Below are 24,330 nucleotides of genomic sequence, written 5' to 3' on the forward strand. Positions count from 1 at the left end.
TATTGATCGAATTATAAATTAGACCTTTATTTTGGTGATATTTTTTCAGTTAAAAGTACAATATTTTATGTGCATTCATAAACATTAAGTTTAAATGCTTCATGTTTTTGCCTCATGTCAAAAGCAAAGTTCAGTAAAATATAAAGTTCCTCTACCAATGTATTTTGTTTTGTCTTGGCTCTATATTAATTATGGAACTAATCTGTTTCTCCTACATTGCTCTTTTTTTAACCTCTTATCCACTATACTCTTTTGTAGTTTTGTGTCAGAAAATATCCCTGAATCAATAGAACTAAAAATGCTCTATAACTATAGGGGGTGTTACACTGCCTTTGAAATCTATTTGATAACAATGTAAACACGAGGAAATCTGCAGATGCTGGAATTTCAAGCAACACACATAAAAATTGCTGGTGAACGCAGCAGGCCAGGCAGCATCTATAGGAAGAGGTACAGTTGACATTTCGGGCCGAGACCCTTCGTCAGGACTAACTGAAAGAAGAGATAGTATGAGATTTGAAAGTGGGAGGCAGAGGGGGAGATCCGAAATGATAGGAGAAGACAGGAGGGGGAGGGATGGAGCTAAGAGCTGGAAAATTGATTGGCAAAAGGGATAGGAGAGGATCATGGGACACCCTTGGCAAAGAAGCCAAGTTGAGACAGAAGCACCAGAGAGGAATGGGTTTAAACCCTGAGGCAATTTAGGAAGAAATACAATGTGCTGATATTACCATATATTGTAAAACTCTGATAATCCCTTAACGGACTTTTCAGAATTCCTGATGGCTGGGTATCAGCCTCAATAGGTGATCCTTGCTGTGCTCCCTGTTTGCTTGCTGGGGCTCCGCTTCCTTGTCCATTCGCTGGACAATTTTCGTGCTCCACGTCCTTATTTTGTTTCTCACACTCTCTTTAAACTTATCAAGGCCTTGTTTCCCATGCTCCTTTCAAACTGGGAAATATATCACTCTATTATGTTACATTTACGGAAAAGATGAAGTAAATGTGTGCTGGAGGACAAGTAGAATCACCGATTGTCCAAAAACAAATCTGTGAGCCCAGTGGAAGTCCTGAATGTGCCAGATTAATGTCCTTTCTCTGCTTAGTATTTCACACTACAGATCAGGGAATTCTAGGTATTATATCTCTGCAGATAACTTACAATATTTAAGTCGAAAGAAGATAACAAACCCCAGCAACTGTATTGAGTAGGCACCATCCTGGCACAGGATGACTCCTGCATACTCACCACAGCCATTATCTTCCCATTTCTCATAACCATACTCTCCCTTGGCAAAGAAGCCAAGTTGAGACAGAAGCACAAGAGAGGAATGGGTTTAAACCCTGAGGCTTCTTAGGAAGAAAAAGTTTGGATAGTTCTTTTCCCTGTCTAGAAAGGATCAGGAAACACAAGATAAGCAAAGTGATGACATCTGATGATCCAGCTCCCATACAGCTGTGTATATGCAATTTTCTCTCTGAAATCTGCAAGATCTCATTGAGGAGCTTATCCGCTTAAACTGACTCTAACCTCTTCGATTATCCAAACCTTTAATTAAATCTCCCTTAAGTCTATGCTTCTCCAGTTTTTTAAAAGTCTCAGCACTGAACCTGACTAAGATGGCATACAGGTGTGAATTTTCCTAACATTTTTTTCACAATTTTTGGCCGTGGTGGGGGAAGAAAATAGGTTTGATGTGCATTGCCAAAATTTTTAAAAAAGAAATAATGCTTTTAGATGTGCAGGGTTTGTTTTTTTTTGCCGTTTGTGAATAGCTCTCATTATGCTTTTGTTCAAAACTGTGATAAAAATGGTGAAAGGTAGGGGTACCAAAACTGACTCCTGTCAGACTCCACCCGAGTCTGAGTCCCACACAGAAAATGAAATATATCATTGTAATGGCATTAAAATGCTATGGCTGAATAATATTACAAGAAAATACTTGTCTACTAATGTTTGTTAATTTGTGTTTCCTACTAAATGTAAATAGAACAAGGTTTCTTTTCCAAATGTCAATACTTGACTTACCTAAGCATATAGTGTCTCTAAAGCTGAAATATTTCTCTGATAGAATCCTTTGGAGGCTCAGGAGATTGTATTCACTAATTTTTTTTCTACACCTCTGCATATATTCGAAGGCAATTATTTTACTTTGCATAACAACTAGTTCATTCCCATATAGTGTCTGTTGATTGCAGAAAGGATTTGGGTAAATGACTAAGTTACGGCCGAAGGCTATTTTTTTCCTGAATCTTACTTCAATAATCTCTCTTAAAACCAAGCATGAAAGTGCCTCACTGCTTTGACAGAAAAGATTGTACAGACCTTCCAGCGTTTCCACGAAATGTGACATTTATTTGTATTTACTGGGTCTTATTTGAATGGTTGAGTTAGTGCTGATGCATTTATCAAAATACCAGTAAGTGTCTACTACACTTCTACATCTTTTATGTTTTTCTAGTGGATTTTTTAGAAGTCCTGTGCAGAGATCCATGTTAAAATTTGATAAAAGCAACCAGTACTGGTGTTAACAGAAGGTTTTGCATCTTATAAATTATAATCCATGTCTAGCTCATTCTCCTAATTGCTACATTACAGGATCAAAGACAGCCTTGGATTCAATCCACTGAACAGAGGTCAAATTTAAGTTCAGTAAATATTGGTGTATGATCATCCTTATAAGACATCTGCATAGTTCCTTCACTGTAGGTCAACGGATTATAGTGGGCAAGATTTTTTTTTGCTTTTAGGTATTAATCTGTTGAAGAGGGCAGCCTCTCTCATTGAAGGAAAGTCATGCGGGTTCCCTTAAAGAAAAAGGCAACGCATGCAGATGCTTTTAGTAACTTTACAATGCTTTTGACAAACTGATATTGCTAATGGTTATGATTTTTAAAAGTAGGCATAGCTAACTTCAGAAACTTTGCAACTACAAGATTTGATACCAAAAAAAAACTTGGGCTTGCCTCCTAATTTCCCAGTAACTTTAGTTAGATTCATCACACAGGTCCATTTTACACCCTTGTACTATTACCCCTAAAAAATGTGACAGACTTCCTTAACATATGATTCTATTAGAATGCCAGTATACTTGGGATTGATAAAGAGTTATTATCATGTGCCTGTAAAACAGTTATGAGACAATTGTTGCTGGTGTTCTATATAATGCAAAAAATAACTTTCTAATGTTAAAAGTCTAAAACCAGAAAAGGACTCAACAGCTCAGGCTGCATCTGTGGGACGAGAAACAGAGCTTTACAGAAACATTTTAGATTGAAGACCCTTCAACAGAACAGGGAAGGAAACAAAAGAAGTGAGTTAAAGTGCAGGGGAGTAGGGTACTGGGTAGCCTATGGACCTATTTTCAAAGACTCCACAACTGATGTTTTCAGTATTATTTTTATATTTATTTATTTTTATTTGCACACTTTGTCTTTTACACATTAGATGTTTGTCAGTCTTCATTTGTGTGTAATTTTTCATTGATTCTAATGTATTTCTTTGTTTCACTGTGAATGCCTGCAAGAAAATGAATCTCAAGGTAGTATATAGTGACATATGCACCCTTTAATAATAATTTACTTTGAACTTTGATGTTTCAAATATGGTTAAACCAGGGTGACCTTGGAAAGTGACCTTGAGTCTGAAGCATGCAAATCCTGCACATTATCTTGTGTATGCAGATCATACCACCTATAGTCTTTGATTGAATGGGTGCTCCTCCTTACAATGCATTTGAGATGTTTAAACAGCAACTCTATAAAATGGTTGCTCCTGCAGAGGATATTTTCTTTCAGCCTGTTCCTCGAAAGTATTGCAATCAATGCAGTTTCTCATCAACGGACTTGCCTAACAAAAAATGAAACAAAAAAAAATCCAGAAACAAAGGCTGTCACTCTTGTAGCACCCTTTCTGTTCATTCCTTCAAGTAAATTATTTGTCGACGTGTACATAGCAACAGTTCGAAGGAGATTTCATTACTGTCCAGCTAGAGACCTGCTGCAGGAAGGAAGTGGCGAAAAGATGCTAGAGAAGTGGATTTTAATGTTCCAGTTTTTCATATGTTCACACCTGGCCGTGGTCTTGCGTCTCCATGTACCTGGAGAAACATACCAGGTACTGCTTCTTCAACTTGTTCTTGATTACCAGAATGAGATGGAATTATCTCTGCCAGAGTAGTGTTTTTGATTATTTTCATTACCCATGTTGATTGGAGAGCATAACCCTTCACCATTCATGTCTCTAGAATTAACCTATGATATTTGGTGGTTTAACTCCGCTCCAACAAAAAGACATGGAGTTTAGGTGGTATGAAAAGTCTACATACTGGGATGCAGAAAACTTAGGGCCAAAGAATCCTTTCCTCTCAAAAGTTGTACAGTATATGATGACTGCCTCATTGTAAGAAACATGGCTGCCACTTACAATTGCAAGTTCCTATGATTGATCGTGATCAATTAATCTCATATCAGAACATTGTCTAGGATGCTGTATGCTTATCTTTGAAATACTGCCAAGATGGTTTTATATTCACCTAGGTGTGCAAATAGGCCTTTGATTTAACATTTCATCTGAAATATATCAGCCACAATGTTACACTCTTGCTTCAACAATAACAGTAGTTCACCATCTAGATTTTAGTGCTCAAAGCCAAAGCTTGAAATCACAACCTTCCAGAAAAGAGTATTAACAAATGAACAATAAGGTGACAATATTATTTTAGTTTAATTTTTGAATACTGCTTGGAACTTGGTCAACCAAACACCAGTCAAACAACTCAGATCTAATCTGGGATGCAAATTCTGTTTGAAGGAGCTCTCCTGAAATGGGTCATATTTTTACTCTGTGGTTTGGCCAAGTTAAAATGCAGAACTAGATAAACAGATATTGTAAATCTTAATGATAGATACTGTCAAATAATTCAGATTATAAAGCAGAGTCAAAGATTCCATGAAATGTTGATGTTGTGTTACCATGAACATTTTTTGGCATGATCAAAGATGTTTGGATATTCTGAGCTCAGTAGCTAAATAAGACATTGGAATGTCTGGGGCATAGCTTGTGTCACCCCTTGACTCCCGACTCATTTGTGCTCATTGCTTTCTCAAGCCTGTCTTCTTGGAAATGGTCCAGAGATCTGAACTCAATATATCTGCACCGATGCTGCTGCTGAATGGAAGGCTGAGGTTGTACAATGAGTGAGTCTTACTTCAGTATTGGACAAGTTGTCAGGGAAGATCCTGCAAGGCAGGATTTATGAGCATTTGGAGAAACATAATCTGGTTAGGGATAGTCAGCATGGCTTTGTCAAGGGAAGGTCATGCATGTCTTACCAGCCTGACTGAATTCTTTGAGGATGTAACAAAATACATTGATGAAGGTAGAGCAGCGGCTGTAGTGTATATGGATTTCAGTACGGCATTTGATAAGGTTCACTATGCAAGGCTCATTCAGAAAGTAAAGAGGCATAGGATCCAAGGGGACATTTCTTTGTGGATCTAGAATTGGCTTGCCCACATAGGAGGATGAGAGGTGGCTTGATAGAGGTGAATAAGATGATGAGAGGCAGTGATTGTGTGGATAGCCAAAGGCTTTATCCCAGGGCTGAAATGGCTAACACAAAGGGGCATAGTTTTAAGGTGCTTGGAAGTAGATACAAGGAGAAAGTCAGTGATAAGTTTTTCACACAGAGAGTGGTGGGTGTGTGGAATGCACTGCCAGCGTTGGTGGTAGAGGCAGATACAATAGGGTCTTTTAAGAGACTCTTAGATAGGTACATGGAGCTTAGAAAAATAGAGGCTATGTGGTAGGAAAATCCTAGGCAGTTTTTAGAGTAGTTTACATGATTGGCACAACATTGTGTGCCAAAGGGCCTGTAGTGTGCTGTAAATTTCTATGTTCTACGTAATTGTTCAACGGTGGGCATTTGGAAAACCAGAAGAACATGGCTGGAAACACATCTACACATGACAAAAAAGTGAGGTGTGTTGCCCTGAGGTGCAGTGTGTGAAGGAATGCATAAACAATTACTAGGAGGATATTAGAATCAAACTTGGGAACTTCTTTCCTCTCCCCCTATACCTTCACATACATTTCATTGACAGTCCTTCCCATGAATTCAAGTAGTGACTGCAAATTAAATGGAAAAAAAAACAAGCTAAGGGAACTGCCAGCACAGAAGTGAATGTGCAGCCTCAAGTGAACTTCCCCTGCCATGATGCTGGTGTGTGATCCATTGAATGCCTGGTAAGAAAATGATAACACAAGACCTGTGATGAAATTGTGAAAATCACACATGCTAGTGCACTCGTGAAAATCTGGGTGTGGAATTGTTTTCTGCATTTCCCCTGAAGAACTGATGCACCAAAAGTGCAGAGAAGAGGATTAAAGGAGATGGTCCAGTTATCTTCAGTTGCTTCCTCAGAGAACTAACCTTCATTTCAAGATTCAGAAAGGAGATGGTTCCCTTTGATGTCGCTTGGCATGGGCAACAATCAGTGCCATTGCTCAGAAGCTTAACAGGAGCAGCCTCATCAAAGCTGTGACCATGAGAGCAGGTTGAAGGCTGGGTGTCGTGCTGCACAGCTCATCTCCCAATTCCCAAAGCAGTTTACCAAGTGTACCAACAGCATGAAGAAATATTTTTCACTCGCTTGGAAGAGTGCAGCGGCAAAAGGTCACCTCTGGCAGCTCTGCTCCCAGGCCATAGCCTGTATCACCCAAAAGATTAAGGCAGAACCTCCATCTCCAAGATCTCATCTCAGTATGTTAGTATTCCATTATCATGACTGAAGAAAAAAAATTAAATCAGCAAGATCAAATTCATTTAGCTGAACAAAGAGATGTAGATTGTATATCTTCAGAATTTGATCACAATTTAGTTTAACATTGAGGATGACAATAATCGCTAAGCAATGAAACTGAAAGCTTAACAATAACCGAGAAGGTGAAATCAATAGATTCGGTCCTGTTTGTCAGTCCTTCGATTCACAGTGTGTGATGTGCTGGGAATAGTCAAGGAATGAAAACTTCTATACCAGCAGCTCTTCGAGCGTAGTTTGTAAGGCAGCTGCCCAATTGTGGACACAAAGGCCACATACAAGAACCAGGCTTTGCAGATCATGCTTGAGGTGATGTCACAGCCAGAGGAGAGTGGTTTAGGTAAGAAGCACCATCAAGTAGCATGGTAAAATGCTGGAGCAGATCGGCATAGGCACACCTTTGAATTGCTTCCAGGAATAGATGAAGCACTTGTTAGAATCTGCAAAGTCAGTGTGCATATACTTAGAACAGTTTAATAAGTAGCTGTTCGTTTGTTTGTTTGCACTGAGGATCAACATTTATTGCCTACTTTATTAAGGAGTTGCTGGTAATGCTTTATTGAACTGCTCTAATTAGTATGAAGTACTCCTTTACTGCTGCTAAGTAGGAAGTTCCAAACATCACTTAACAGTTATGATCTTTAGATATGCTGAATGGTAGAAGGATTACCAACATACATTTAACAGTATGTCATAATTCTTGTATATCAGAAACAAACAGTAAATTAATTGGAATGGAATTGGATTTTATGAGACTGAATGGGAGCACTGTGGGCAGGTTTGGTCTCTACCAAAGGAGAAACTTTCAACTGAGGGTGTCCCAACAAAGCCTGAGCAGACTGGTTCCTGAGATGCTGGCTGACAGACAGGGAGAGGTTTTGACAGCTAAGCTTATTTTCAATAAAACTGAGAAGAATATAATGACATTGAAACAGAGAATATTTGGACTTTGATCCATGGACTAGCTGCAAAGGGGATGTTTCCTGTAACTAGGGGACGTAGAACCAGCAGCTTCTGTAACCAGGTTATGGGATGAGTCATTTAAGACTGAGAATGAGGGGAAATTTCTTCTCCCACAGAGAGGTGAAGCTGTAGAATTGTCTACCCCAGAATCCTGCGGCATCCGCGTCACTCTATACATTTAGGAAGGAGATGGAAAGGACAGGCAAAAGATCTAGAAGTATAGAGAGAAAGCAGGAATGAAGTTATTGCATTAGAGGATCAGCCATGGTGGTACTGAATGATAGAACAACCTTGGAATGGCCTACACTTGCTCTCAGTTTTCCATGTTTCTAAGAAACCACTAGCTTGTAAAAAGAATTTAGGATTGATTCAGGTTTTATTACTTCTTGCTTCCGCTCGTGGAATGCAGACCGTTCCTGTGTTTTTGCCCGAGAACTTCACAATCATTCACATATTTTGTTGTTGTTCAATGCAGAGAGCAGCCCTGTGACTGGCAAAAAAATGACAACTTCAGTAGAATCTGGCAGTTAAACCTCTTCACGTCAATTTTTAAAAAGTGGGAAACATTTCCCTATTAGATAATCTTTTCAGTGGACTATTGTAGATTATCAAATAGGATCTAGATCATGGGTCCAAAGTACAGTACATTTACCCCTAAGTTCCACAGTCTTCCAGCTTAGTGCCCAGGAAAGCTTAAGGGGAGAACTGTCACTAACCATTTTGGAAACAGCGGGCAGAGATTGACATAAAAGAGAATGTGTTACGTGGTTTATAAAGTAAGGTTGGATAGAATGAAGATATACTGTAAGTATTGTAAACTGCGGAATATAGGGACCATTGTGAATTGTGCCCAAAACCTGTTGTTGGAATACAATTCCCACTGTGTTATATGTTGCCAAGTAAACACACAATTTACTGTGAAACAGGAGGCCACTAGGCTCATTAGCTCCATGCCTGCTCTCAAACTGAACAATCTCATTGGTTTTGTACTTCTCCTGTCCCTCTAGCCCAACAGTTTATTCTCTCACATGCCCAATGAATCCCCTACTGTTTTTTTTAATCATATACCTGCATTTTGGAGGTATTTTACAATAACAATTAGCTCACTAGCTCATCTTTCGGAGGGGTGAGGAAACTGAAGCACCCGACAGAAATCCCCAGGGAGAATGTGCGAACTCCACTAAGCAGCAGAGGTCAGAACTGAACCTGAACCCCTGGAGATGTGAGACAGCAGAACTAACTGCTGCACCACCACAGCAATTTAATAAAAGATGAAAAGTGTTCTATCAACATCCTTATGTTGAATTGTTTTAAAGGGACAAATATTGCAATTCAATACTGCTTCCTAACATTGTTGAACATTTTCTGATTTGGGATCATATCATCATATATAGAATGTTAATTCAGTGCACGTGTAATAATAGTTTCAGTCCGGTGACAAAATTAGAGGATACTGTTTTGCTTTATAGAGTGATTTGAAAGTGAATGGGTTAAACGCAATTAAAAATGAACTTTAATCTTGATTTCCTGGAACACTGGGTTGCTTTTATCTCCTGCACAACAATAACATTTCATTGTCGGACCCACTCAGCTTCAGAGAGGATCAAAAGGATCGTGTCATTTTCCACATCCCTCCCTCCGTGACTTTGATATTTTACAGCTGCATTAGTATTCGGTATTGGAAGTCTTTTCCCCTATCCTACCCACAAATGTGTCAGACTCAGTGAGTGTACGTAGGAAGCTACAGGCACAGCTCAAGTGAATTAAAAAAACAATAGTCACAATTAACGTTGTGTGAAAAGTGCATGGCATTTTGTTGCTCAGTAAAATCATTTCACAATCCAGTCATTGCACTGTGTGATTGCATTTGACATTAAGTGTAGTACAGATGAGTACACAGCTTAGAGCACAGAATTGCAGCTCAATTTTTTCAACTTTGAATATTGATATTAGAGCTATAGAAGGCAGCAAAGTGGTGAGTTGTTAACTTTTCATCTGTTTCCTCAACTTGTAGAACACTGGGAAATTTTTTTCTATGTTTTGTTCTATAATTTCATTTGCACAGCTTGAGAAACCAAATGACCACTGATTTATGAAATCAACTCGCTTCCATAAAAATGATTGCATTGGAGCAGGACACTGAGAGGCCTTGGAGAAAAAGATTAACATTATCATCATTACTGCATTAATCTTTAGCTGATGGGAGTTTTATTGAATTCAATTGCTGCGTGAAGTTTTCTCTGCAGCAAAACAAAGAAGGGCATTTGAACTTGAATAGGAAATTAGTTAAAGGAAAATCTGGCCAATAAAAATAGCAATTTATTAAAAGTGGTACAATCAAGCATTAAAGGCTGTGTTTTTATAGCCACTGATATTATATGAAACTTTTATGGATAAATAATTTCAATTAATGTTGTAAAAAATTACACGGCATCTTTACATGATATGCCTACTGATTAAGACAAGGTGTCATGTGATTTGAGTTAATCTGTCAGTTTATCTTTATATCTAGATGGAAATTATTGCTTCTTACCTGAAGAACTCTCACTCAAAAAAAAAGGAACTATTTTTCTTTACAAGTAACACTCGCAAAATTAAATCAGGATCTCTATTTACATCATTCTGAATAGTCATCAGCATGAAAGTCCAAAATATATCTGAAGTATCTTTTAATGCAGAACCTAATCCAGGTTTAGTGAGTTACTCACGTCAGATACACGATTATCTTCTCTCCTACTTTTTTTTTGTCTCCAATTTCCTTCCTCCTAAATCCTCTCTTCAAGGAGGCAATTACTTCTTACTAATCCAATTCTGTTTCACTTCAGGGTGCACTCCTGTAGCTCATCCAAATGTCCGATGTTCATTTTGGCTTGAAAATGAGTATGAAAACTCTGCCAATCACTTGAACCTTGTCTCCCCTGATCTCCATGCCCAGTATGTGTTGCTTTATAAGCTTGAATGCAAGAACACAATCGGGGCAGGATTAGGCCACCTGGCCCTTCAAGCCTGTCCCTCAACATGACCTCAACTCCTCCTCTCTGACATTTCCCCATAGCTCTCAACTTCCTGATCTACCTCCACTGGAAAAACTCTCATGATCGAGCTTCCACAACTGTTTAGGGGTAGACAATTCCCGAGATTAACGGCACAAATTTTCATCCCCATAGCTCAGTTTGGTAGTGTTCTACTCGACCAAACTCGGCTAACCTAGCTCATGATAAATGGCCAACCGTGGACATTTACAATCACTTAGCAATGAGGGCTCAGCTGCTACTGTGGTGTTGAAACTTGTCCACAACGGTGGATCATATTGTGCTGATGTAGTGCCGGTGTTTACCTGGAGAACCACCAACTAACATCAATGTGCAAGTCACCCTGTCTGGAACTCTACTGAAGTCAGGAACCCCCTGGTTGTCAGATGCTGTGACATCTAACCTCATGCTCTGTCACTGCAGAATTAGTCCCAGATCCTCCTAAATTAAGGAGCAGGGTACAATCTATCTGGTTTATTTTTCTCATTTGTATTTGAATCAGTTTTAATTGTTTGAAAACAATCGTTAAGGACCTTGACAGCACAAGTAGTCAGCAAGCTGCCATGATGATCTAAAGGTAGAGCCTTGGGTCTGGTTGTGGCTTGTGGACCACTCCACATCATTTTTGGCCTAAAGCAGTTCTCTGTCTGACCTGTGGCAGTGAGGATTGTATGGGGGGTTACTGCTATGTACAAACTGGGTCGAGCACGTCCAGCTTGAAATATTCTGCTCCTGAAAATCAGTTCCATTGAAGTTAGTGGAATTGAATTTCAGACAGTCCACATCCAATAAAATTAAGTTATAAATCACAGATAAATTGGCATCACAATGATTATGGTCCTTGTGAACAGATTTATCAAGTTCTAAAGATTAAATATTTCAACATAAAAATGATATGTGCTGAATATTATCTTGGTTCATAGTGGAAATGTGGAAATAGCTTTCTTAACTGCTGAAGCTTGGAAGTCTGTTGCATGATGAACCTGTGGCATTACCATGGTAACATAATGCTCTTTGAAAGTGGTGGTGTCTCAGTCTTTGTAAGGTTTAACGAGGAAGTTTATTTTTAATTGACAAGGTTTGGGGATAAATAAGGAGCTTTTACTCAATGTAGTGAGCTGGTGAGAGGCTTTTTAAAAAGCAGTGGAAATATTAGCAGTAACTCTCAAAGGAAGGTTAGTTAAATACCGAAGAAAAGAAATAATTTGTAGAACTCTGGAGATATAGAAGACAGAGGGGTTATTTTGATTCCTTTACAGGACGAGTGCATGCATGATGAATTTATATAGGTGTTACAATGCCTCTATAAATTCATTGTAGGTAATGCTAAGTAAAGATGCTCCCATTTGCAGAAGGTATAAGCACAAACAGACAGAGATTTAAAGAGTGAGGAAGGACTACATTTGTGCAGTCAATGATAATAACTTGGAACTATCCTACTAGGAGGGCAGTAGTTGCAGAGATAATCAATGATTCCAGAAGGAAATTGAACAGTTGAGGGAAATAGTCTTGAAGGACTCCAGGGATAGAAGGGAGGAATGTGACTGAACAGATTGTTCTGCAGAGTTCACTCTAGAGTCCTCATAGACTGCATGGCTGTCCCTATGTCATAAACTGCATCGATCATCTCTGATCAAACTACAACTGGTTTGGGACTCTAATGTTATAAGGGTAGTCATGAATTGGCAGCTGTTTTTACAACTTCTCTTTTTTTATACTGAGACTTGTGGGGTGAAAAAAACTCCAACGATTTTCAATCATATCGTCATCACTGCCAAGGCTAATTTCACCTTGACTAAATTATGAATAATGTACTCAGAGAATTACTTTTCTGTAAACGGAATAATAGAAATAATTAGAGGTGTGAGGTATTTGCACTCTAATCTTTGTCATCAAACTCCTTTAAACTAGCCCTCTTCATATTCTTCCTTGATGTTATTATCTTTCAGAAAGCTATTGAACATGTAACTGAAAATGATACAACTTTCCCTTTAAGAAGACAAAATGTTCGGCAGATTACATATAACAGACATCAGAAATACACTTGTGAGAGCTTGTTCAATTATTTCCAGCAAAGTTATTAGCACACTAATTGAGCCTACATCTCTAATTCTGCACAAATATACTCACAGTGTTGCTATTTATAAATCCATGCAAATGCATTCAGTGTTGCAAAATGTACAAATTCTTATTCATACCAATTTATGTACAAATTTGCATAAAACAGGTTACCAGAAGGAGGAGAAAATAATAAAGATTGATTTAGTCCAAATAATTGATCGTAGTCAATCGTGAACATTCCTACCCTATTCCATGGTAAGCAAAGATATAAATAGTTAAAAAAACAAACTCCTGACACAGTATTTCCAATTTAAACTCGGTTTTGCTTTTCATTGGACACATTTCTTTCAGCCATTTTATCACTTATAAAGAAATTTATATATTTTTTTATCTTGTTTAGATGTACCTTTGGTTTCTCATCCAGGATTTGCAGACGTACTTCCTTGTGCTTATCGACCAGCTTCTCTTGCCTCTTGGATTGACCATCTTCCAACTGGAAAATTGACATCAATAACAGCCATCAATAAAATGCAAAAATAAAGAGAAGCTCTCACTTATCCGATGCCCTTTAACAGCATCTGCATGCCACTCAGAGTACCTTGCAACTAATTAAATATTTTTGAACTGTCGGCAGTGGTGTGCTGTAGTGAACACAGGCGTGCTTTATGTTTGGTAGTGTGTGGATGTCATCTTGCACACGGAAATAAGCCAGGCTAGCAAGGATAAATCACTGCCAGGTTGAGTCTCCCAGGACCTAAAAATCAGACTCATTTCTCCTCGCTCCAGGTGAAGTCAACTGAAAATAGCATAAAGTTAGAGACAAAAGTTGCAATCAAATTGAATTTCCATGTCGACTGCACGTAACAAGTTTATTACTGAAACCACAGCCTGAAAACAAAGTGATGTGTTTTGCAAATTCATTTCTCTAAATCCTTTAATTCCCAAGGCTGACTTAAACATTAGGGACAACACTAAGGGAGTGATTCCCTCTTCAGCGATGTAGTTGAGTAAATGCAACCTTTACTGTTTTTCAGATTTCCAGATTTTATTCAAAAGAATATGAGCACTGCTTGCCCTTAGAAAGACAGTGATGAGGCGAGATGATATTCTGGGTGATGGAGATGTTCTCACAGTTTGTGGAGCATCCAGAGGATCTAAGTGGGCTGCTGAGCCAATACAGAGTCAGTCACATTGCTGTGGATTGTCAGCTGAAACATTTCTTCATCAAATTGGTTTGGCACAATTCAGGAGGTTCATGGTCGCAGTTACTAATGCAGCTTCTTGTTTCACATTTACTTCATGAACAGCAATTAAGCTCCCCAGTACACTTGGTGGGAATTGAACTTGTGTTACGATTTCATTACTCTAGGCCTCTGGCCTACTAATACTGTAATTATCATTAAGATTCTGTACCATTACAGTTGCAAATTTCTAATTAAATTCCTTTTTGAAAGGCATTCACATCATTAAGGTTAACACCTTGGGTAATGATGACTGACCAAAGTAGGCAGTGAATTTCTATGCTAGGCCATTAAGAATTAAAAGTTTTAAGCACATGGGGGAACTATAATTACAAAGAAAATTCTTCACACTGTACTTTAGATGAAATGTTTCTAAGTACCATTAGCCTTACCTGGGAGCGAATAGTTTTCACTCATGGTGTTTGTTCTGTGCTCCACGTTCCATCAGCTGCCTATCTTGTTTTCATGTAATCTCCATGTTTTTATGTTTAGTGCCTTTCTCCATTCCAACTGTCTTTGTTATTGACCAATAAGGAGATCATGCTCAGTATCTCTGTTCCCCACCCAGCCTGACAGTGAATACCAGCTGAATATGGAAATTGATAAAAAAAAGCCTTTTCATTTTCACAGAATACCTTTCATTCTTATAAAAATAACAAACTGGACTCCACACTTTGTTGAAGCACAACTAAACACGCAAGAAAGCCACATCAGAAGACTGCATCATCACTCAGAATTAAATACGCTGCATTCTTCACTTTACCATTCATATTAGCAACAGTTGGTTTTAAATCAGTATTTGAAATGAGAAAGCGAGAGGCCCCTCTAACAGGTTTGGAGTCATGGCTAACATTCTAAGGTAAAAGATAATTACATCCATAACAGCCATCAGGTATGTTCTTTTCTTAGTAACACGCCCAAAATGCTGGAGGAACTCGGGAGGCCAGGCAGCTTCTATGGGAATGAGTACGCAGTTGATGTTTCGAGGTGAGACCCTTCATCAGGACTAGAAAGCAAGAGGAGAAGTCAGAGAAAGGAGGTGGGGGAGGAGAGGAAGAAGTACAAGGTGGTGGGTGATAGGTGAAACAAGGAGAGGGGAAGGGGGTGAAGTAAAGAGGTGGGAAGTTGGTTGGTGAAAGAGATAAAGGGCTGGAGAAGGGGCAATCTGACAGGAGAGGACTGAAGAGCATGAAAGAAAGGGAAGGGGGAGGGCACTAAAGGGAGGTTTTAGGCAGGTAAGGTGATAAGGTGAGAGAGGGAAACAGGAACAGGGAATAATGAAGGGGAAGGGGAGCAATTGCTGGAAGTTCGAGAAATCAATGTTCACGCCATCAGGTTGGAGGCTACCCAGACGAAATATAAGGTGTTGCTCCTCCAATCTGAGCGTGGCCTCATCATGGCATTAGAGGAGGCCATGGACTGACATGTCAGAATGGGAAGTAGAATTGAAATGGGTGGCCACCGGGAGATCCTGTTTTTTAGATTAGATTAGATTAGATTCAACTTTATTGTCATTGTGCCGAGTACAGATACAAAGCCAATGAAATGCAATTAGCATCTAACCAGAAGTGCAAAGAATAGCGTTATTTACAAAATAACTGCGAATAAAAAGTAAGTGCTATAGCATGCAAATATAAAAGTATTGAGACAGTACAATATGGGTGCAATACTGCTTAGCGCTGTGATGTGAGGTTCAGCAGGGTCACAGCCTCAGGGACAAAGCTCTTCCTGTGCCTGCTGGTGCGGGAGTGGAGGCTCCTGTAGCGCCTACGGATGGGAGGAGAGTAAAAAGTCCAAGGTTAAGGTGAGATGCATCCCTGATAATGCTTTTCGCCCTGTCCAGGCAGCGTTTATGGTGGATGTTCTCAATGGTGCCGATAATCCGCTGGGCAGTTTTCACCACACGCTGGAGTGCTTTGCGGTCTGATACGGGACAATTGCCGTACCACACTGAGATGCAGTTGGTGAGTATGCTCTCAATGGTACAGCAGTAAAAGTCCATCGATATCCGGGGACAGAGGTGAGCTTTCTTCATGCTCCGCAGGAAATAAAGGCGCTGTTGTGCCTTTTTGATCAGGATGGAGGAGTTCGGGGACCAGGTGAGATCCTCGGAAACATGGACACCACGAAATTTGAAGCTTGATACACACTCCACTACAGTTCCGTTGATGTAGGTGGGGACGTAAGTGTGGTTTCTAGCATGCCTGAAGTCCACAATGATCTCCTTGGCCTTCTGGGTGTTAAGGGCCAGGTTGTTGTTGGCACACCACGTGGCCAGGTGCTGGACCTCGTCCCTATAGCCTGTCTCGTCATCCCCTCTGATCAGACCAACCACCGTAGTGTCGTCTGTGAACTTGATTATGGAGTTAGAACCGTGTACAGGAACGCAGTCATAGGTGAAAAGGGAGTACAGAAGAGGGCTCAGCATACAGCCTTGAGGCACGCCGGTGTTCAAGGTGAGAGTGGAGGAGGAGAGGTTGACTAACTTAATTGATTGGGGTCTGTTAGTCAGAAAGTCCAAGGTCCAATTGCAGAGGGATGAGCTGATACCAAGCTGGCGAAGTTTGGCGATCAGCTTGGAGGGGATCACAGTATTGAATGCCGAACTGAAGTCAATGAACAGCATTCTGACGTAAGAGTTGGGGCTGTCCAGGTGGGTCAGGGCAGAGTGAAGTGCTGTGGAGATGGCGTCCTCTGTTGACCTGTTGGTGCAATAGGCAAATTGATGGGGGTCCAGGGTAGAGGGCAGACAGGATTTCAGATGTGATAGAACCAGTCTCTCAAAGCACTTTGCAATGATGGGGGTGAGTGCAACTGGGCGGAAGTCATTCTGGCCCGTGGCAGAGGAATGCTTCAGCACTGGCACGATGGTGGCGATCTTGAAGCTTGTGGGGACAACTGCCTGGACCAGGGACCGATTAAATATGTGCATGAAGACCCCAGGCAACTGCCCTGCACAGACTCTGAGCACATGGCCAGGTATTCCATCCGGACCAGCTGCCTTCCGTACATTCACCCTGCTCAGGGTGGCGCAAACATCGGAGGTGGAAAGTGAGAGAGGCAGTTCACCAGGTGGGAGATCCGCTTTGAGGGTGACCTCCTTGTTCTCGCGGTCAAAGCGAGCGTAGAAGTAATTGAGCTCATCAGGGAAGGAAGCAGAGCTGGAAGGGGCCACAGTACTAGGTGGTTTGAGGTCTGTAATGACCTGTATGCCATGCCACATGTGCCGGGGGTCTGAGGAGTTGAAATGCTCCTCGATTCTCTGTTTGTATATGTGTTTAGCCTGAGAGATTCCCCTCCTCAGGTTGGCTCCGGCTGAGCTGTGAGCCTCCCAGTCTCCAGACCTGAAGGCTGAATCTCTGGCTTTGAGCAGGAGGTGAACTTCTCTGTTCATCCATGGTTTCTGATTGGGGAATACTTTTTCTGGCGACAGAGCAGTGGTGTTCAGTGAAGTGGTCACCTAATCCTAGTTGGGTCTCACCGATATACAGGAGGCCATACTAGGAGCACTGGATATAGTAGATAACCCCAACAGACTCGCAAGCGAGTGGTATGAAGCTGATGGCATGAACATCGACTTCTTGAACTTCTGGTAATTGCTCCCCCTTCTCCTTCAACATTCCTTATTCTGGTTTTCCTCTTTCACATTATTTCGTTACCTGCCCATCATCTCTCTCTTGTGCTCCTTCTTCTTTCCTTTCTTCCATGGTCTTCTGTCCTCTCCTATCAGATTCCTCCTTCTCCAGCCCTTTATCTCTTTCACCAAGCAAATTCCTATCTCTTTACTTAACCCCCTCGCCCTCTCCCAGTTTCACCCATCACCTTATACTTCTTCCTCCCCTCCCTACACCTTCTTACTCTGACTTCTCCTCTTTCTTTCCAGTCCCGATGAAGGCTCTCGGCCCAAAGTGTTGACTGGTTACTCTTTTCCATAGATTCTGCCTGTTGAGTTCCTCCAGCACTTTGTGTGTGTTGCTTTGGATTTCCAGCATCTGCATATTTTCTCGTGTTCTAATTGTTTTCTTCCTTTCAAGATTATGAAGGTAGCTTCACTGTTCCAAGAGTAGGGAAGAATATGTCTTTCAAGTCATTTTGTTACATTAGAAGCATTTGTCAACTATTGCTCACTGATGTGCAGGAGCAGTAAGAAGCAAAAACTGGCAAAAAACCTAAAGAGAGATTTATTAGAAAAGTGGAGAATGAAAGTTTTCAGTGGTGGTTGGTCCTGATGATTGGGGGTGAAAGATGAATTGTCAGGCTAAGGACCTAGACTGTTGAAATTAAGGCCTTAAACACTGTGAGCAAGAAAGTCTCGTGCATATATGGAATAGCCCTCAGCAAAATGTTTTATTTCTGTATTCCTGGATATGTTTTAGGTAAATCCTCTGAAATTAGTGCCAGTTATTTATTGCTATTTATTTATATTTATCTTTGTATTTGCATAGTTTGCTGTTTATTGATCCTGTTCTATAGATATGCTAAGTATACCTACAGAAAAAAAGAAACTCAGGGTTGTATGTAGTGACATTTATCTACTCTGACACTATCTTTTACTTTGAACTTTTAATCAACACTATTCACTTCAACTAGTTTTTGCAGTAATAAGCTCTTCCTTTTATATGACGATTTTATATTCAGCACATCCTGACTTCCGGTTTACAACACTTCACAGTTCTTTGTCACAGCTTAAACGCTGCCATTATCAACCCATCCCCATGGCAATCCTGATGTCAACCTTTACAGATATTGCTGTTGTACTATCTGTCCCTCTGTGCCCCCCCTCCCCAACTTCATCTAATTAAAAACCAACATCTTCCCTTTTCCTGTTTTAACAAAGGTCTTTAACCCGAAAGGCTAACTCTGTTTCTTTTTCCACAGATACCACCTGATGTGCTGAATGTTTCCAGCATATTTTGTATTTGTTGCAATTAATGCTGTTGGAGAGGGAGACCCAGTAGGGCAGATTACATACACCAACCCTCATCAAGAGGCCGCAGTGGAAAGGTGAGTAGTTTCACGTTCTTGGGTGTCAACATTGCTTAGGATCTACCTTGGGCTCAACACTTTGACATAATGACAAAGAAGGCATGACAGTGGCTATATTTCATTAAGAATTTGAGGAGACTTGGTGTGACACCAAGGATTTGGAAATTTCTGCAGGTGTACTGTGGAGAGCATTCTAAATGGTTGCATCAGCGTCTGGTATGGAGGGGGCCGCTGCACAAGATTGGAAAAAGCTGCAGAAAGTTGCACATTCAGCCAGTTCCATCATGGGCACTAGATGCCCCAACATGGAAGACATCTTCAAAAGGCAATGCCTCATAAAGGTGGTGTCCATCACTGAGGACCGCCATCAACCAGGACATGCCCTCTTCTCACTGTTACCATCAAGGAGGAGGAACAGGAGCCTGAAGGTACATATTCAACATTTCAGGAACAGTTTCTTCTCCTTTGCTATCAAGATATCTGAATGGACAATGAATCCATGAACACTACCACAATATTATCTTCTATTTTTTTTTGCACTACTTAGCTTTTAAAAAATATATTTCTTATTGTAATTTATCTCTTATATTTTATATTTGTCAATGTGGAGCGAAGAGCGAATTTGAAAATCTGGTGGGAGCAAAGGATATTGGGAATGGCGAGGGTGGAGTGCCACAGATGGGAGTGGGCAGGCGGAAGAGAAGGAGTGCTGGGGCGGGGGTGGTGTGGGTGCAGACACACCCAGCCCTGAGTCACCAGGCAAGGTCATCTCATTCCAATCGACTGGCTTATTGACCACTACAGAATGTCTCTCTGGTGCTTCCTACTCCCTCAACTCTCCCTATACACTTCACACTCTCAGTCTACAACAAAGACCCATATTAGAAACAGGTTGATCATCACTCAATACATTATGGTCTTTTTTTGGGTGGCAGCAGTACAGCGCAGTGCATAAAATTACTATAGTTCTGTGCAGAAGTCTCAGAGACACACACACACACACACACACACACACACAATATATATCTGAGACTTCTGCACAGTACTGTATACTATTGATATTAAATCTGATTCTGAGGTTGTTGGACAAGGAACTTGCATGCAATAGGAGTTAGTAGGCATTGGAATCTTAATAAGAGCAAGAAGGTACTTTAAAATGCTGTGCCTGGCTGCTTAACGTACAGATTAAAGTTTCAAGGGTAGTGAACGGTAGGTAAGAAGTTTTTCTTTGAAGAAGTGTATGCCTCGGAAGTTAATGGTGTTTTTCATAGCCAGAGGGTTTTGGGCACTGAGGTATATCTGCAATGGTGTGACTATTAAAACATGGCCAACCTTGCAATGTTTTTGAGGACATAATTTTGTAGAAAGGACCAAGGTTTTTAATAAAGGATTAGGAAGCAGGGAAGGTAAATGATGGTGGATCTTGACTCCTAACAGAAAAGCACTACTCGGTGTATATTCAAGATTCAAGTTCATTGGACGTGACATTTTGTGCAAAGTAGAATACAAATCACAGGCAGTCATTTAACAAAAGTAGGGTATCCATTTTAGTTCCAGGTGTGATGCTGTTTCCTGCATCCAGGACTGTATCATGTGGAAAAAAGTCATTTCCTTCAGGACTTGCCTCCCTCTGCTGGGCGGCTGTCTAATAACATTTTTCAACTTGAGAATCAGTACATAAATGATTATTATGAGCACTGACAACTTCATTTACATTTAGGTAGAGTATTTCATTATTCATACATTCTGTGGAATTTGCATATTTGTTTTTATTTCATTTGCATTTCCATTCTGCAAAGCATCCTGCCCATGAAACTGATGCTTAATAATTGTAATTTAATTGTTATAACCAGCATTGTATGCAGTCATGCAATATTTCAGTTTAGATATTATGTACATAAACTAAACCTAAAAAAGTACAAAGCTTCGATCTTGGAAACTGTTTCTCAGATTTAAATAAGATTAAGCAAAAAGTCCTTTCTCACATTTGAAGGGTTCATAAATTTTATAAAACGTTTATATTATTTGGTCACCAAAACACCTTACAAGGTCTGATTCTTGGAATCAGATAAGTCCATGGACGCAGTATAGTTATAAAAGTCAATTTTGTTAAGTTTTATCTGCACATAAAGACTTAAAAAGACACTATAAATCAATCAACATTATGCAGAAAAGTAACTATATACAAAAGCTGTAGGATAACATACAGAGGTTGAAAGATATTTAAATACAAAAGGAAACAAGGAAATGAGGGGAAGTCACAATCATATTGAACAATTAGCACATAGGTGCGGATGGTTTATTCCTCATATCCTTGTGATCTGATGAACGAATACATGTGTAGATAAGAATATGTCAGTTTACTGTCTCTTTATGCTTGGGGTTGGCCACCTACCAGTCTCATGACCTGCTTCTGTCCTCCAGTTATCAGACTCTTGAATGATCTCTCAAATGGAGAAAGATGAATTCTTGATCTCTCTGAGGTTCAAGTCTACCTCATCACAGTCCTTGCACTTAATTTACCTTCACTGCACTTTCTCTGCAACTGCAATGCTACATTCTGCATTCTGTTTCTCTTTTACAAGCTCAATATAATTCTGCATGGCATGATATGCCAGAATGGCATGCAAAAATTGGTATAATAGGACAAAGATCTTTCAGCCCACAATGTTGTGCTCAACCAATCAAATTAATAATCAAAACACATCAAAGTTGCTGGTGAACGCAGCAGGCCAGGCAGCATCTCTAGGAAGAGGTGCAGTCGACGTTTCAGGCCGAGACCCTTTGTCAGGACTATCACAAGGGTCTCGGCCTGAAATGTCGACTGCACCTCTTCCTAGAGATGCTGCCTGGCCGGCTGCGTTCACCAGCAACTTTGATGTGTGTTGCTTGAATTTCCAGCATCTGCAGAATTCCTGTTGTTTGCGTTTTTAAAAATTAATAATCAAATGGCCAACTAAACTTGTCTCTTCTGCCTACATATCCTTCCATTTTGCTTATGTCCATGTGTCAATCTAAACATCTCTTAAAAGTCTCTGAAGTAGCTCCTTCGACCACTGATCCAAGCAGTGCATTCTAGTCACCCACCACTCTCTGTATGGAAAAATAAAACCTGCCCTTCACATCTCCTTTAAAATGATCCCATCTTACCTTAAATGCATGCCCTCTTGTATTAGATATTTCACCCCCGGGAAAAAAGTACTGTCTGTCTATCTATGCCTCTTGTAATCTTATAAAACTCTATCAGATCTCCTCTCAGCCTCTGGCTTTCCAGAGAAAACAACCCAACTTTTGTCCAATCTCTCGCTATAGCACATATTCTCTAATCCAGGCAGCATCCTGGTAAACCTTTTCTACACCCTCTCCAAAGCTTCAACATCCTCGCTATAATGGGGCAACCAGAATTGTATGCAATACTCCAGATGTGACCCAAATTAAGGGTCTTGCCCTTAACAGCGTACTCCCTCCTTATATTGGACCTACCAGGGTGTACAAACCTCACATTTGGCTGGGTTAAACTCCATTTGCAATTTCTCCACCCTGATCTGCAATTGATCTCTATCCTACTGTATTCTTTGCCAGACTTCTACACCCTGCACAACGCCATCAATCTTTGTATCACTGCAAGCTTACTAATGCATCCATCTACATTTTAGTTGAGGTCAATTACATACATCACAAATAGCAGAGTTCTCAGTACAGATCCCCACAGAACACCTCTCACCATAGACCTCCAGCTTGAATATGTCCACTACCCTCTGTTTTCTATGAGCAAGATGGTTCTGAATCCCAATAACTAATTCACCACGGATTCCATACATCTTAATCTTCTGGATGAGTCACTCATGAGGGACCTTGTCAAACATTTTGTGAAAATTCATATGGACCATATCCACAGCTCTACCTTCATCAATCATCCTTGTCACCTCATCAAAAAATTCAATCAAGTTAGTAAGATGCAACTTGCCCTGCACAAAGCCATGCTGGCTCTCCCTAATTAGGCCATGATTTTCCAAATGCTCATAAATACGATCTCTAGGAATTCTCTCCAGTAACCTCCCTAATACTGACATGAGACTCACCTGTCTGTAGTTTCCTGGATTCTCCCTGATTCACTTCTTGAATAATGGAACAACACTAGCTGCTCACCAGTCCTCTGGGACCTCGCCCTTGGCTACAGAGGACACAATTTTGGTTGAAGCCCCAGCAATCTCTTCTTGTGCCTCTCTCGATAACCTTGGGTACATTCCACCAGACCCTAGGGACTTTAATGCTCTTTAAGAAACCCAACACTAACTCCTCCTTTACTTTGAAAAGCCTTAACATATCAATACACTTGACACTCATCTCCCTGTCCTAACCACCATTCTCTTTGTCAAACACTGATGAAAAATACCTCACCACATCCTCTCCAGCATTTGTTTCCCTCATTATCCTTAAGTGGCCCTACCTTTTCCCTATTTATCTGTTGAATTAAACATGAAGAGAGAGTGATTATCCCAGAACACAACTGAGGTGCATATCCTCATGGCATCACCCCTTCAACCAATAAAACTAGTCTGTGATCTTAATACATCCAGAGTGTGCAAATAGCACTTATCCTTACTTCTGACCACGGTATCTTTGACATGGATGAGTTATACAGAAATAAAAATAGATATAGGCTCTATCCCAAGCACGAGCTTCCGATAATAGCAAATATTCATTTAAAAAAAGGTCAATGTGACTCAGCTGGGGAAAGTGTATGAAAATACTTTGTACTTACCCTTTTGATAGACTGCACTACTTCATGAATGTAGGCTCTAATAATTTCGGTCTTTTCCCTGCAACAAGTCAGTAATTAGTCACACATTCCCAGTCAGTTACTTTGCTTTTATCAAACATTTTTTTTCACATGGTTCATATGCAGATAAATTCAAGGATTTCCTCAAAAAACAATGAATTATTTGTGCTATCTGGATGTCCATATCCTGTAAGGAGGTCCTTCACTGATCCTATTATGGTTATTGGATGTATTGAGTATGCCTGCAAGAAAATGAATCTCAGGGTTGTATATGGTGACATATCTGTAGTTTTATAATAAAATTTACTTTGAAACTTTGAAATGATGTTAGTATAATAATCCAATCCAGGCCACTGAACTTGCAATTCAAGAAGTTTGCCATCATCCCCAAAAGAATAAAACAACATTAATCATTTATGACAAAATTACACACAAGAAACTA

General features: G+C 40.2%; 1 protein-coding gene across 6 annotated transcripts in view; it reads right to left on the minus strand.

Moving 5' to 3' along the window:
- plcb1 (phospholipase C beta 1) overlaps positions 1-24,330 on the minus strand; it is a 958,218-nt gene that overhangs the window by 40,646 nt on the left and 893,242 nt on the right. For all 6 annotated transcript variants that reach the window (XM_063056185.1, XM_063056184.1, XM_063056187.1 and 3 more), the window contains 2 exons: positions 23,871-23,928; positions 13,285-13,371 (listed from right to left, as the gene is read on the minus strand). In XM_063056185.1, coding sequence (XP_062912255.1) covers positions 13,285-13,371; positions 23,871-23,928 — 145 coding nt within the window. The remainder of the gene's footprint in view (positions 1-13,284; positions 13,372-23,870; positions 23,929-24,330) is intronic.

This window comes from Mobula hypostoma, chromosome 8, assembly GCF_963921235.1.
Source record: "Mobula hypostoma chromosome 8, sMobHyp1.1, whole genome shotgun sequence".
Classification (NCBI taxonomy): domain Eukaryota; kingdom Metazoa; phylum Chordata; class Chondrichthyes; order Myliobatiformes; family Myliobatidae; genus Mobula; species Mobula hypostoma.